This window comes from Procambarus clarkii, chromosome 1 (assembly GCF_040958095.1).
Source record: "Procambarus clarkii isolate CNS0578487 chromosome 1, FALCON_Pclarkii_2.0, whole genome shotgun sequence".
Taxonomy (NCBI): domain Eukaryota; kingdom Metazoa; phylum Arthropoda; class Malacostraca; order Decapoda; family Cambaridae; genus Procambarus; species Procambarus clarkii.
This window is the reverse complement of record NC_091150.1, coordinates 36,162,647-36,177,998: the sequence shown is the minus strand read 5'-3', so window position 1 is coordinate 36,177,998 and position 15,352 is coordinate 36,162,647. Positions and strand designations below refer to the sequence as shown.

The 15,352-nt window shown below is 43.2% G+C and overlaps 1 protein-coding gene across 1 annotated transcript in view; it reads right to left on the bottom strand.

The window, feature by feature from the left end:
* Nucleotides 1-1,778: 1,778 nt before the first annotated feature.
* Nucleotides 1,779-15,352, bottom strand: part of LOC138363023 (uncharacterized) — a 32,281-nt gene continuing 18,707 nt past the window's right edge. The window contains exon 4 of the mRNA XM_069321788.1: nucleotides 1,779-1,922. Coding sequence (XP_069177889.1) covers nucleotides 1,779-1,922 — 144 coding nt within the window. The remainder of the gene's footprint in view (nucleotides 1,923-15,352) is intronic.

Sequence of the window (15,352 nt, the reverse complement as noted above, 5' to 3'; positions counted from 1 at the left end):
GAAATGTCCCAAGAGTCTTCAGCTATGGGACATATTAAACTGTTTTAGATTGTAAACTTTTAACAATCTGTTTTGGATTCATAAACAGAGGGTTTGGCTGCTGGATTAACGAGCCTTTGGCCTTTGTTGATGAGGACAGGCTGTTACATTCGATTCGCGACTGATTCAAACGTTCAACCATTTTCTCAAATCTTGCTTCGCCCTCTTTCGATGTTCGAATCGTTGCCTTATAACTGCTTCACCCACGTACTGCAAATACAAATTATTACCAACAGAACCTAAGCACCTAACCTAATCTAACCGACGTCTAACTACGCACAAAAATTATAAGATATAATAATAATTTATATTTGAAAAAATCTGATTTAGATTTTTAGATTTATTAGACATATTTAGATTTATTTAGATTTAGACAGGACGTTAAGATTGACGAATGCGTCTTTGGGGTCCACGTCCGGATGGACGAGCCTAGGCTGAGGACGGGTTGCAGTGACGATCAAATTTCTCACTGATGACGAAATTTGCATTCGTGAGTAGCTGCAGTGTCTGCTGACACTCCACGAGGATCGTCACTTCTCTGCGGGACTCACTCCAGGGTCTTGTAAAGGGGGTCTCAGCAGACCCTGCTTCCCATAGGCTGACTGAGAGGCAACTGAGTGCTCGCCAGCCAATCAAAAGAAAGAACACTACCGCATTGCGTCACTGCGCACCTCCCCATTGGTCAAACTTAAACTTGGTTTTATCCAATCGGGGGAAAAACTAACTCTCCCCTCTTTTTCATTGGCCGCTAGAGACCGTCCTTGCGTGTCATCTTTCTCGCTATATAAAATACACATTTTAATGCATCTCATAGTCGCATCACTTGATTTAATACATCGTAACCTAAAACAACAATAATATCTACGAGTTGTTGAGGATGTAGATGGTTCGTGTGTAACTACCGGAGCGACCAAATAGCCTCACGAAGCAAGGGCGCATGTCGTACCACTGCTCAGTTAACAAGTGATATACACTGGCACTGAGGGCAGTGCCAAGCACGTGGCACCAGTGTCAGTGAGGACGCGGGCGCGTGTACGCTGCAGAGGGCCTCCAGGGCCAGACAAGCGCTCCTATACACACAACTTGTAACCTGGAGTTGGGGGGGGGGGAGCGTAATGGGAGAATAACTGAACACATCCCCCGAACAACTCCCCCCTGGTCCCTCTCCCCTACTCCTGCCCCTTGTCCACGGTGCCAGTGCCGCACTAAACCATGTAACAACCCCTTAATTGCAACTTGCTCCTTCCCTCCCCCCTTCCCCCTTCACTGGCTCAGCTGAGGTCCCCTCCTCCACCTACCTTCCCCCCTTCCCCCCCCCCCTCTCTCTCTCTCCCCCGCCTTCAGTGGTCCCCTCCCTCCCCCACACACCCCCACACACCCCCACACACCAACATTCTCCTTCCTCTCCCCAAGTAAGACTTCGATCTTAGGAAGTCTTGCTTCTACCTTATGGCTTACGTAGCCGGTAACTAAACCCATCTTCCTTTGTTTAATATTATGTTAGAGGGAGAGAGAGAGAGAGAGAGAGAGAGAGAGAGAGAGAGAGAGAGAGAGAGAGAGAGAGAGAGAGAGAGAGAGAGAGGGAGAGAGAGAGAGAGAGAGAGAGAGAGAGAGAGAGAGAGAGAGAGAGAGAGAGAGAGAGAGAGAGAGAGAGAGAGAGAGAGAGAGAGAGAGAGAGAGAGAGAGAGAGTCAGACACACATATATAGACAAAAAAGACGTGGGGGGAACTAGATAAATCTAAGAGAACGAGATGAACACCGAGAATATTACCCACGACATGAATGATGAAGCAACAGAAGAAGCTGGATGTTTGTAGAAGACAAAACCGTGAAAGAAGAAGGAGGCAGTGGAAGCACTGTGTAATCCACTTTCGACGCTTCTCTGAAAAGAAAGAACGTACATAACGTGGTTAAAAAGAACCAATATAGTGTTAATATACAAGAAGGAAGACAAGAACCACTGAACCAGAGTCATTAAAAAGTATTCCAAGTTTGACTACAAATAATAATTAGAATCAGACTAGTGGAACACGTAACAAAATGTTGCCTCCAAACACCAGCATTTGTTTTAAAAGGAAAAATTCTTCTTGATAAACTTTAAAAAAAAAGAGTTCTTCGGTATGATGAGAGAAATCTAGCAAAAGAGATAGGGCTGGCCCAGACAGCATATTCCTCGACTGTCGGAGAGCATTTGACAGTGTCCAACAGGAAAGAGTCCCTATACTAGGTAGAGAAGCTGCCTGGTGTATCTGGAGGAGTCATAAGATATGTGAGGATGTACTTCTCAGGAAACAAACAAAGGACTCAAGTGAGAGGAGAGATATCAGAGTCAAAACTTGTGGAGTTCCTCAAGTATGGTGACTGAGGCCCACTCCTGATCTTAATACTTGTAAGCGATGTATTACAGAGGAGATTGGCTCCTATTCATTAAAGTATGCAGATGATGACACACTATAGTCTGTTTCCTTCTGTCTCTCTCTTATTTGCTATCTCTCACTCGTTCTCTCTGTCTCATTTCCTCTCTCTCATATGTTCTCTCTATATCGTCTCTCTGTCTTATTGCTCTATTTCACTCTCTCTCTCATTCGCTATCTTTATATATGTATATATATATTTATATATATATATATATATATATATATATATATATATATATATATATATATATATATATATATATATATATCCTATATATCTTCGCCTGTCATTCGAAACGGTAATGAACAGGAGTGACATTTCAGCGCCGTGTTCCCTTGCATTAGTGAATGCTCGAAATGATGATTCCGCCGTAAATAGGCACGAATTACGGCACTTTTTGACAGCGTCTGAACAACGCTGCCAATATCATCGTGTCCTCCCTGGCTCGTCGCTAACACAATTGATAGTTCCCTGCCACGATTACTTGACTGGTGACGTGAGTTTAGCGGTGTTAATTGACGGTAGCGTGCTCCTGTCTACCGTATCTGTACCGTACGAAAGAATGCCTAGTTTGTATTTCTATCTGTCTGTCTCTCCAAGGTTGTATGCGAGACGCAGGGGGGGGGGGGTTAGCTTCAGACAGCTTTGCAGGGGGAATGGTCTGGTGTGGGGAACGGCCATAGGACGGTCGTGGATGCTCTAAGTTAGCTACTTTAAGAAATATCAAGCTATTCAATTCCATTAAGAGATTGTAAGTAGTCAATCATTTAAGTAGTACACTCTCATATAAGTGAACACACAATTCATTGGAGTCTTGTCAGGTCCTTATATATATATATATATATATATATATATATATATATATATATATATATATATATATATATATATATATATATATATATATATATATATATATATGTCGTACCTAGTAGCCAGAACGCACTTCTCAGCCTACTATGCAAGGCCCGATTTGTCTAATAAGCCAAGTTTCCTGAATTAATATATTTTCTCTATTTTTTTTCTTATGAAATGATAAAGCTACCCATTTCATTATGTATGAGGTCAATTTTTTTTTATTGGAGTTAAAATTAACGTAGATATATGACTGAACCTAACCAACCCTACCTAACCTAACCTAACCTATCTTTATAGGTTAGGTTAGGTTAGGTAACCGAAAAAGTTAGGTTAGGTTAGGTTAGGTAGGTTAGGTAGTCGAAAAACAATAAATTCTTGAAAACTTAGCTTATTAGGCAAATCGGGCCTTGCATAGTAGGCTGAGAAGTGCGTTCTGGCTACTAGGTACGACATATATATATATATATATATATATATATATATATATATATATATATATATATATATATATATATATATATATATATATATATGTATATATATATATATATATATATATATATATATATATATATATATATGTATGTATATATATATATATATATATATATATATATATATATATATATATATATATGTATGTATATATATATATATATATATATATATATATATATATATATATATATATATATATATATATATATATATATTATTAAATATGACCGAAAAAGTAAGATTAATAATTCTAACACGAATTTTCTCAATCTTTCGTACATTTCTTTTCACTGTTGGTGGTAATTCAAAAACCAATTCTCCAAAATTCATTTTTATTTTAATTTATTTTAATATATTTTTGGAGAATTGATTTTTGAATTACCACCAACAGTGAAAAGAAATGTACGAAAGATTGAGAAAATTCGTGTTAGAATTATTAATCTTACTTTTTCGGTCATATTTAATAATATATGTCTACAGGAAAGACTGCTACCAAAATATACTAATATATATATATATATATATATATATATATATATATATATATATATATATATATATATATATATATATATATATATATATATATATATATATATATATAGATAAGACTGGACTTAAGACTTATATATATATAAGACTGGGGGGCCTCGGAGTTCGAACAGCAACGCAAATCGCTCTTCCAGCCTTCCTGTCCTCCTTATCAGCATCCGACGACCTTGTGAAGGAAATTCTACCTGCCCACTTACATCAGCTGGCAGGTGTACATGATCCTAATTTTACACGCTGTGCCACAGAGTGGGTCTCTCGTGCAGGCCAATCACCTCAACCACCATCCCCAAAAGCCCACAAGCAATCCAGCTGGGATGGCCTCATTGTAGACCAAGTTGCTGCAGAGTGCCTGGGTGCTGCAACAACACAACACGACATTGCTCGCCTCACAGCAGTAGCAGCACCACATGCAGGGGATTTCCTGTTAGCAACCCCAGTGTCATCAACTGGCACGCGTCTCACACCACACGCCCTCCGAATTGCTGTGGCCCTCCGCCTTGCTGCCCCAATCCACACCAGATATAGGTGTATTTGCGGCGAGGTGGTGGCTGACAGGTACGGCCACCATGGCCTACTCTGCCAAAGCACAGGGGGATGGCACTCGAGGCACAATGAAGTTAACGACATCATCAAGAGGAGCCTCACCACAGCTGGATGCCCAGCTGAAAGAGAGCCCCGTTACCTAACGCCCCGTAACTCTGATGCTCTTATTGGTCGCCCGGATGGTATCACAGTGAACCCCTGGAAGAATTGCAAGCAGTTGGTATGGGACTACACGTGCGTATCAACCCTGGCTAACACCTACATTAACCTCAGCGTTGCACAACCAGGTGGCGCTGCCACCCACAGGGAAGCAGCCAAATCCCGTAAGTATAGTGAACTGGATCACCACTACAATTTTGTCCCCATTGCTTCTGAGACAGTCGGCGCCTGGGGTAAGAGTGCTACCAGTTTTTTGAAGGAACTGGGTTCTAGGCTCATTGAAACAACAAGGGACCCAAGAGCTGCAAGCTTTCTTTTCCAGCGCCTCAGTGCGGCGATACAGAGGGGAAATGCGCACTGCATCCAGGGTTCCTGCCCGCCATCTGAGGAGCTGGAGGAACTCGACAACCTATGATAACCATCTTTGTAACCCATATGTAACTCCTTTTTTGTAACAAAGTTCAAATAAAGCAAATATATATGTGTACATACAAAAGAATGGGGGCGGTAGGAGAAGATAATATTAGTGTTCAGTGAGAAACCACAAGGTCTCCTCTGAATACTTTTTATTTTCTTCTCCGAGGCTATGGGTCCCCACATTGGCACCAGAGGTGGTACTCTCACAAAAAAAAAAATATATATATATATATATATATATATATATATATATATATATATATATATATATATATATATATATATATATATATATATATATATATGACTCATTCATTCGCATATAGTCCTGGGGACCATTCAGGCTTGTTCGCATATATATATATATATATATATATATATATATATATATATATATATATATATATATATATATATGTCGTACCTAATAGCCAGAACGCACTTCTCAGCCTACTATGCAAGGCCCGATTTGCCTAATAAGCCAAGTTTTCCTGAATTAATATATTTTCTCTATTTTTTTTCTTATCAAATGATAAAGCTACCCATTTCATTATGTATGAGGTCAATTTTTTTTTATTGGAGTTAAAATTAACGTAGATATATGACCGAACCTAACCAACCCTACCTAACCTAACCTAACCTATCTTTATAGGTTAGGTTTGGTTAGGTAGCCCAAAAAGGTAGGTTAGGTTAGGTTAGGTTGGTTAGGTAGCCCAAAAAGGTAGGTTAGGTTAGGTTAGGTTGGTTAGGTAGTCGAAAAACAATTAATTCATGAAAACTTGGCTTATTAGGCAAATCGGGCCTTGCATAGTAGGCTGAGAAGTGCATTCTGGCTACTAGGTACGACATATATATATATATATATATATATATATATATATATATATATATATATATATATATATATATATATATATATATATATATATATATATATACTTACAGCTGTATAGATAGATAGATAGATAGGTAGATAGATAGATAGATAGATAGATAGATAGATAGATAGATAGATAGATAGATAGATAGATAGATAGATAGATAGATAGATAGATATGACTCATGCACCTGGCAGGGCTACTCACTGGCAGCGCGCGAGGGTTCAACATATCTAAACAACAGATTTTCTCTGCTTTCTGGGTCGTTAAAATTAACACTAACGATATGCATAATGGTTCATGGTTTTCTAATTAAAGGGCGCTAGCTACGCCTTACCTGTGAATCGCTACGCCATGAAACGTTGCAATTTCAATTACTGTGTTTTTATTTTGGGAGAGAGAGTTGATGTTTTGTGTTTGTTTGTTTTTATGATTAAATTTGGTTGTGTCGAAGGAAGCGCTTATTTAAAAGCGTATTGGTGTCGGGGGAATATATAAATTTTTGCTGACATTTCAGCGCGGGAATTTTGGAAAGGTTATTTGCATTGGGAATATTGTGAGGACAGAGCTTTTTTTTTTTTACTGTTAACTGTTCTGTGAATGAATATCTGAAGTGTGGTGAAAGGCGTGTATGTCTCTTAATATGTCCTTTCCTCTCCCTCTCTCTCTCTCTCTTTCTCTCTCTCTCTCTCTCTCTCTCTCTCTCTCTCTCTCTCTCTCTCTCACTCTCTCTCTCTCTCTCTTTTATTACAACACATATAATTTGTTATAGCTTTTGACATGTCATAGTGTATGTGTTAAAGAGAGTGAGGGACACCCATACATCCACTCTAGGCTCACACTAGTAACGTGAGGGGTGTTATCCCCCCCAACCCCCAACCCTCGGCGCAGGTGTGGATCGCAGGTGTGGGTCGCGGAGGAGGGGGACCCGTGTGTTGGGGGATGTGTCTCTTTGGTCACATGTGTTTGTGTGTGTACGCCAACCATGTGAGAGGGGATGGGGATGATGATAATGATATGTGTGTGTGTGTGTGTGTGTGTGTGTGTGTGTGTGTGTGTGTGTGTGTGTGTGTGCATGTCTGTATCACCCCTTAACCCCCTCCCCCCTCCCGCATGCGCATGCGAGGAGGAGGGGGAGTGGGAGAGGAGGACCTTGGTGGTGTGTATGCGTGTGTGTTTGTGTGTGTGTGTGATCATGCCTGAACGTCTCCTCCCTGATTTACTCACGTTCTCAAACAAATTTCTCTCCGCTAACGAGCGGATTCACACGCGAACCAGCACACACGCTGTTTGTCGGCGGCAAGTACGTGGTGGGAGGGGAAGATGGTTCCTGTTAAGGTAAGCGTCATACTGCTGAGAGAACAATTGTTACTGAATAATACTGAAGAAGGAATACTGAACAATTTGTGTGAATATACGAGCCCGTCTCTGTGTATGTGTGTGTGTGTGTGTGTGTGTATGTGTGTGTGTGTGTGTGTCTGTCTAGGTCTACCTGTGTGTATGTTGTGTGTATGACTGTCTATGTGTGTGTATGTTTGAGTATGAATATGTCTATATGTGTGTATGAGTGTTACTGTATATATATGTCTAAATTTTTTTTCGTGTGTGTGTGTGTGTGTGTGTGTGTGTGTGTGTGTGTGTGTGTGTGTGTGTGTGTGTGTGTGTGTGTGTTATCTTGAGGTTATCTTGAGATGATTTCGGGGCTTTAGTGTCCCCGCGGCTCGGTCCTCGACCAGGCCTCCACCCCCAGGAAGCAGCCCGTGACAGCTGACTAACACCCAGGTACCTATTTTACTGCTAGGTAACAGGAGCATAGGGTGAAAGAAACTCTGCCCATTGTTTCTCGCCGGCGCCCGGGATTGAACCCGGGACCACAGAATCACAAGTCCAGCGTGCTGTCCGCTCGGCCGACCGGCTCCCCATGTGTGTGTGTGTATATATAGATGTCTTACTTTATGTCCGTGTCTCAGTATGTCTGAAGGTTTTTCCTGTCTGTCTGTCTGTCTGTCTGTCTGTCTGTCTGTCTGTCTGTCTGTCTGTTTGCATGTGTTCGTCTCAAATATTTTTGTCTGTCTTCCTCCCCACTGATACCAGAGCGAAAACTGCAACACAGCAAGCAACAAACACAGCAACAACAACAACAACAACAACAACAACAACAACAAAGGCAGCAGTGACAAGGACAACAAGAACAATCTTGGCTTCACTTCCCATCTGCTGTTTCCTCCGTGTTCGCCATCTTGTAATTATGGCAGGAGGGAGAGGGGGAGGGATGGAAAGGGAGGGGATGGAAAAGGGGGGGGGAGAAGGTAGGGGGGGGATTTTGACGTAGGGGAAAGGAGGGAGCGGGACGGTAACATAGTGGCAAAGGGAGACAAGGGAGGGGAAATGGGAGAGAAATGGAATAGAGGGGTAACCTATCTAGGAGCAATAGATGGGGTTAGCCCAACTGGACGATGGAATAGAGGGGAAAAAGGAATGGAGAATAGATGAAATGAAAGACGATGAAGACTGAGATGGGAAAGGAGAGAGTGGGGGGGGGTTATTGGTGCTAAAAACCCCTTCACTGTAGGAGTGAAGGGTACTTGTGGAATGGGTCTGGAAGAGGAGGCAGTGGAGGCTGACTCCACGCGGAGTTACCAAAGGTGGGGGGGTAAGGTGCAAGAGAGGTGAGAGATATTGCAATTGGTGTCAGAGAGGCGGGGCCCAGGAGCTGTTGCCTGACCCCGCACACGTGAGTGAGCAAATATAGATGAGTACTGTGTGTATACTTATGGTGTTGGTGGGTTGAGTGCATTCACACATATATATTATATGTATTTATACTTATATGTATATATGCATATGAATAAACAAACACACATATAAACCACACACACACACACACGCGCGAGGGAGGGGGCCTCGTAGCCTGGTGGATAGCGCGCAGGACTCGTAATTCTGTGGCGCGGGTTCGATTCCCGCACGAGGCAGAAACAAATGGGCAAAAGTTTCTTTCACCCTAAGTGCCCCTGTTACCTAGCAGTAAATAGGTACCTGGGAGTTAGTCAGCTGTCACGGGCTGCTTCCTGGGGTGTGTGTGTGTGGTGTGGAAAAAAAAGTAGTTAGTAAACAGTTGATTGACAGTTGAGAGGCGGGCCGAAAGAGCAAAGCTCAACCCCCTCAAAAAACACAACACAACACAACTAGTAAATACACACACACACACACACACACACACACACACACACACACACACACACACACACACACACACACACATACATACCCCTCTGTTCCCTTAACTTGTACACCATGCAAGGTGATGGAGAAGATCGTGAGAAAATGCCTGGCAGCACATCTGGAGAGACGGGACTTTTGTAACACGTCACCAGCATGGGTTCAGGGATGGCAAGTCGTGTCTCACAGGTTTAATAGAATTCTATGACCAAGCAACAAGCATTAGGCAAGAAAGAGAGAGGATGGGCAGACTGCATTTTCCTGGACTGTCAGAAAGACCCTGACACAGTACCCCATAAAAGGCTGATACAAAAGTTGGAGCAAGAGGCAGGAGTAAAAGGAAAGGTGCTCTAGTGGATAAGGGAGTATCTGAGCAACAGGAAATAACGAGTAACTGTGAGGGGGGAGACATCAGAGTGGCGAGATGTCACCAGCGGAGTCCCACAGGGCTCTGTACTTGGACCCATCCTGGGTCTAATATATGTAAACGATCTTCCGGAGGGTATAGACTCATTCCTCTCAATGTTTACTGATTATGCAAAAATTATGAGAAGAATCAAGACAGTTGAAGATAGACAGAGACTACAGGATGAACTGGACAAATTGGAGGAGTGATCTAGAAAAGGGATTCTAAAGTTTAACTCAGGAAAGTGTAAAGTTATGAAATTAGAGGATAGGAGCAGAAGGCTGAACACAAGGTACCATCTGGGAGGTGAAATCCTACAAGAGTCAAATAGAGAGAAAGATCTGGGGGTTGATATCACACTGAACCTGTCCCCAGAGGCACACAATAAAATATCATCAGCGGCATATGCTAGGTTGGCCAACATAAGAATTGCCTTTAGAAACTTGTGTAAGGAATCGTTCAGGACCCTGTATACCACCTAAGTCAGCCTAGTCCTGAAATATGCAGCTCCAGCTTGGAGTCCATATCTAGTTAAACACAAGACAAAGTTAGAGAAGATTCCGCGGTATGCCACTAGAATCGTCCCGGAACTGAGAGGAATGAGCTACGAGGAAAGACTAAAGGAGCTGAACCTCACGTCCCTGGAAAACAGAAGAGTAAGGGGAGACATGATAACCACCTACAAAATTCTTCAGGGGAATTGACAGGGTGAACAAAGACAAACTCTTCAGCACGGGTGGATCACGAACAAGGGGACACAAGGGGAAAATTAGTACCCAAATGAAGCACAGAGACATTAGAAAGAACTTTTTCAGTGTCAGAGTAGTTAATGAAATGCATTAGGCAGTGATGTGGTGGAGGCTGACTCCATACACAGTTTCAAATGTAGATATGATAGAGCCCAGTAGGCTCAGGAATCTGTACACCAGTTGATTGACGGTTGAGAGGCGGGACCAAAGAGCCAAAGCTCAACTCCCGCAAGCACAACTAGGTGAGTACAACTAGGAGAATACACATTCGCACACAGAATCAAAGTACACACACAAATGAGTAATGGCACATAAGAGAGAATACCATCAGTGTGAGTACAGTGTGGCCTCGGGGGGGAGGGCGGGTGTGGAGGACCGCGTCCATCCACAGACTGGAAGGTCAAGTAATTGCGACTAATGGATATGAAGCCGCGGCCCGGGAACTAAAGCTCGACCCCAGAAAACATTTTACCAAGAATTGTGCTTGAGCACATGAACACATCTCATTAAAGCTACTTCCAAACAAAATTATATCTTCATAAAGCCACTAAAGACCAAAATTCCCATGCCATAAAATGAATTAAATTCCCAATCTCAAGAAAAGACAAAAGAACACAGCTCCAAATTAATTACATAAATCCCTCATCTCTTTTATAAAAAAGGGTTCGATAAGCCACACACACAAAAAAAAAGTCTCCGCAAAAACCAACATTAAATTCCATTAATATCATGAGGCAAAAAGAAATTCCGACAAACGGTTAGTTGCCAGTTCAACGGTCTTGAAAAGCGCGCCAGAATGCGTTTTTGAAAAGCGCGCCAGAATGCGTTCTTGAAAAGCGCGCCAGAATGCGTTCTTGAAAAGCGCGCCAGAATGCCGTCTTGAAAAGCGCGCCAGAATGCGTTCTTGAAAAGCGCGCCAGAATGCGTTCTTGAAAAGCGCGCCAGAATGCGTTCTTGAAAAGCGCGCCAGAATGCGTTCTTAAAAAGCGCGCCAGAATGCGGTCTTGAAAAGCGCGCCAGAATGCGTTCTTGAAAAGCGCGCCAGAATGCGTTCTTGAAAAGCGCGCCAGAATGCGTTCTTGAAAAGCGCGCCAGAATGCGTTTTTGAAAAGCGCGCCAGAATGCCGTCTTGAAAAGCGCGCCAGAATGCGTTCTTGAAAAGCGCGCCAGAATGCGTTCTTGAAAAGCCCGCCAGAATGCGTTCTTGAAAAGCGCGCCAGAATGCGGTCTTGAAAAGCGCGCCAGAATGCCGTCTTGAAAAGCGCGCCAGAATGCGTTCTTAAAAACCCCGCCAGAATGCGTTTTTGAAAAGCGCGCCAGAATGCCGTCTTGAAAAGCGCGCCAGAATGTGGTCGAGAGCGGCCGAATATGTCAACACTGTTCTTCGACCCGTCTAATTTATCGCTCCGGGAGACCCCGCCCATTGGCCTGTACGCTCGCAAATCCCTCCGGAAAAATCGCCGTGAAAATCGTCTGTGGGCACGAATGTGATTACCCGGATGATTCCTTATGGAGAGAGGGGGTGGGGGTAGGAGGGATTGGGATTAGTCGCACAAAAGCGGGAATTATCGTACCTCCCTGGGGTGGTCGTTGAGGCGTGGGTGGTCAAACAGAAGCAGGAGCCGTTCTTGTGAGGTGGGTGTCTGGTGGTGGTCGTCGTGCACAGTATTACATCTTGTCGTTGTCTTCAGTGTCTCGGTTATCGCACTGATAACTGTAAGCTGACATACGCACGATGGCAGAGCTATCGTGAAGTTCCCATACACTTGACACGCAAAATTATTAATTAACGTCGATATCACACAACAACAAAAAATTAAGTTATCTTACAACAAAGTTTGTCTATCTTGCCTCATCAACTTTGTCGTGCACTAAGGCTATCGTCTCAATGCTAAGTTATCGTAACCTAGGCGCTACGGTAGTCGCAATGCTAACATGAAGTCATTGTATATAAGGGCTTAAAGTACTATACATATATCTCTGAATCAAGCAATCGTGTTTAATTAAGTTATAGCGAACAAGGTTTCAATTTTCTCTCAAGAGATCCGGCTATCGTACATAAATGAAAATTATTGTACACAGAAACATAAGGTAGCGCATATAAGCGGTTTAACTAAGAAATAAAACTGGTTTAATTATCGTAAATAAGAAAGGAAAATTTACTCCTCTTGAAGCATTAAAGTTTTTTTTATTTTAAACCAAGACGAAAGTTATCACACATAAACAGGAAGTCATCGCCCTTCAGTGGCCGAATTATCGTACCTCAGCGCTTAAGCTATCGTACGTCAGGTGAAAGGCAATGCAGGACTTAACAATGCCATTAGCCTACGTGGCTGAGGGGATTGGGGGAGATGGGGGTAAGGATAGAGAGGGGAAGGATGCAGGGAGAGAGAGAGAGAGAGGGGAGAGAGAGAGAGAGAGAGAGAGAGAGAGAGAGAGAGAGAGAGAGAGAGAGAGAGAGAGAGAGAGAGAGAGAGAGAGAGAGAGAGAGAGAGAGAGAGGGGAAGGGAGAGAGGGAGGGGACAGGAGACACCTGGAATGTGAATGGGAGTGGTTGAGGGGGAATTGCCAGTTGCCACCGGCGCCTCATGCAGGCCTCGTAAGGGTAAATTGAATGAGCGCGTGACCCCGAGTCCGTGGCCGGCTGTTTCTGCAAGACTTGGAGGAGGAAGGTCCGGCTCTCTCTGTGGACGGTCCGGCTCGCGCTGTGGAAGGTCCGGCTCGTCCGCCCCAATTTACACCCACTCCCAGCATATTTCATGCCAAACACGTCCTGAACGTATCTTGTGTGTGTATGTGTGTGTGTGTGTGTGTGTGTGTGTGTGTGTGTGTGTGTGTGTGTGTGTGTGTGTGTGTGTGTGTGTGTGTGTGTGTGTGTGTGCGCGTGTGTATGTGTGTGTGTGTGTGTGTGTGTGTTCACGCTGTCATGTGTGTGTGTATACACTTAGTTAAGTGTGTATTGATACTTGAGTCATACGCGTATGAAGTTTTAGATCAAGATCCCCGGGAAGGTGTTTATAAATATAGATAAGATAAACAGGCCGGATATACAGAGGCATAGAGAAATAATAGAGAAAATATGAGAGCGATAGATAAGATAGAGAAAGAAAGTGAGAGAGAGAGAGAGAGAGAGAGAGAGAGAGAGAGAGAGAGAGAGAGAGAGAGAGAGAGAGAGAGAGAGAGAGAGAGAGAGAGAGAGAGAGAGAGAACTGATAACACAGCTCCCAAACTACACTAAAATAGTGAAATCTGAAAGTTAAAATTACGTGGGAATGATGATAATTAGTAAAGACTGTAAACAAACTAATCAACGTAAAAACAAGTTACAAAACAGGGTCAGAGAAACACCGAGAACCAATATCTTCAAGCAAGAGCAACAAAATGTTGATATTATTCCTCGCACTTGACCTCACCCCATACTAGCCTCCACACACACACACACACACACACACACACACACACACACACACACACACACACACACACACACACACACACACACACCTAGTAATGAAACTAGGCAGTGGAAACAGGAGGCCAGGCACAGGATACAGAATAGGAGATGAAGTACTTAATGAAACAGACAGAGAGAAAGATCTAGGAGTTGATATCACACCAAACCTGTCTCCTGAAGCCCACATAAAGAGAATAACGTCTGCGGCATATGCGAGGCTGGCTAACATCAGAACGGCGTTCAGGAACCTGTGTAAGGAATCATTCAGAGTCTTGTACACCACATATGTAAGACCAATCCTGGAGTATGCGGCCCCAGCATGGAGCCCGTACCTTGTCAAGCACAAGACGAAGCTGGAAAAAGTCCAAAGGTATGCTACTAGACTAGTCCCAGAACTAAGAGGCATGAGTTATGAGGAAAGGCTGCGGGAAATGCACCTCACGACACTGGAAGACAGAAGAGTAAGGGGGGACATGATCACAACCTACAAAATCCTCAGGGGAATCGACCGGGTAAACAAGGATGAACTTTTCAACACTGGTGGGACGCGAACAAGGGGACACAGGTGGAAGCTGAGTACCCAAATGAGCCACAGAGACGTTAGAAAGAACTTTTTCAGTGTCAGAGTAGTTAGCAAATGGAATGCATTAGGAAGTGATGTGGTGGAGGCTGACTCCATTCACAGTTTCAAATGTAGATATGATAGAGCCCAATAGGCTCAGGAATCTGTACACCAGTTGATTGACGGTTGAGAGGCGGGACCAAAGAGCCAGAGCTCAACCCCCGCAAGCACAATTAGGTGAGTACAATTAGGTGAGTACACACACACACACATCACCTGGTAGGTGAGTGCTTGTCTCCACACCACACAACCAACACAGCCCTCCAGGGAGTGAGCACAGAGATGATTGACTGAATTAATCTGTCAATCATCACGAACTCAACCGTTCTCTCTCTCTCTCTCTCTCTCTCTCTCTCTCTCTCTCTCTCTCTCTCTCTCTCTCTCTCTCTCTCTCTCTCTCTCTCTCTCTCTCTCTCTTTCTCTACTTTGAACATGCGAAGAGAGGCTAAGAAATCCACCCTTTTCCTTCTCTGTAAGTTCTAAGTATAAGGAGAGTCATATAACAGCGGTATACTAATCAATGAAGAGGTATAACAAGG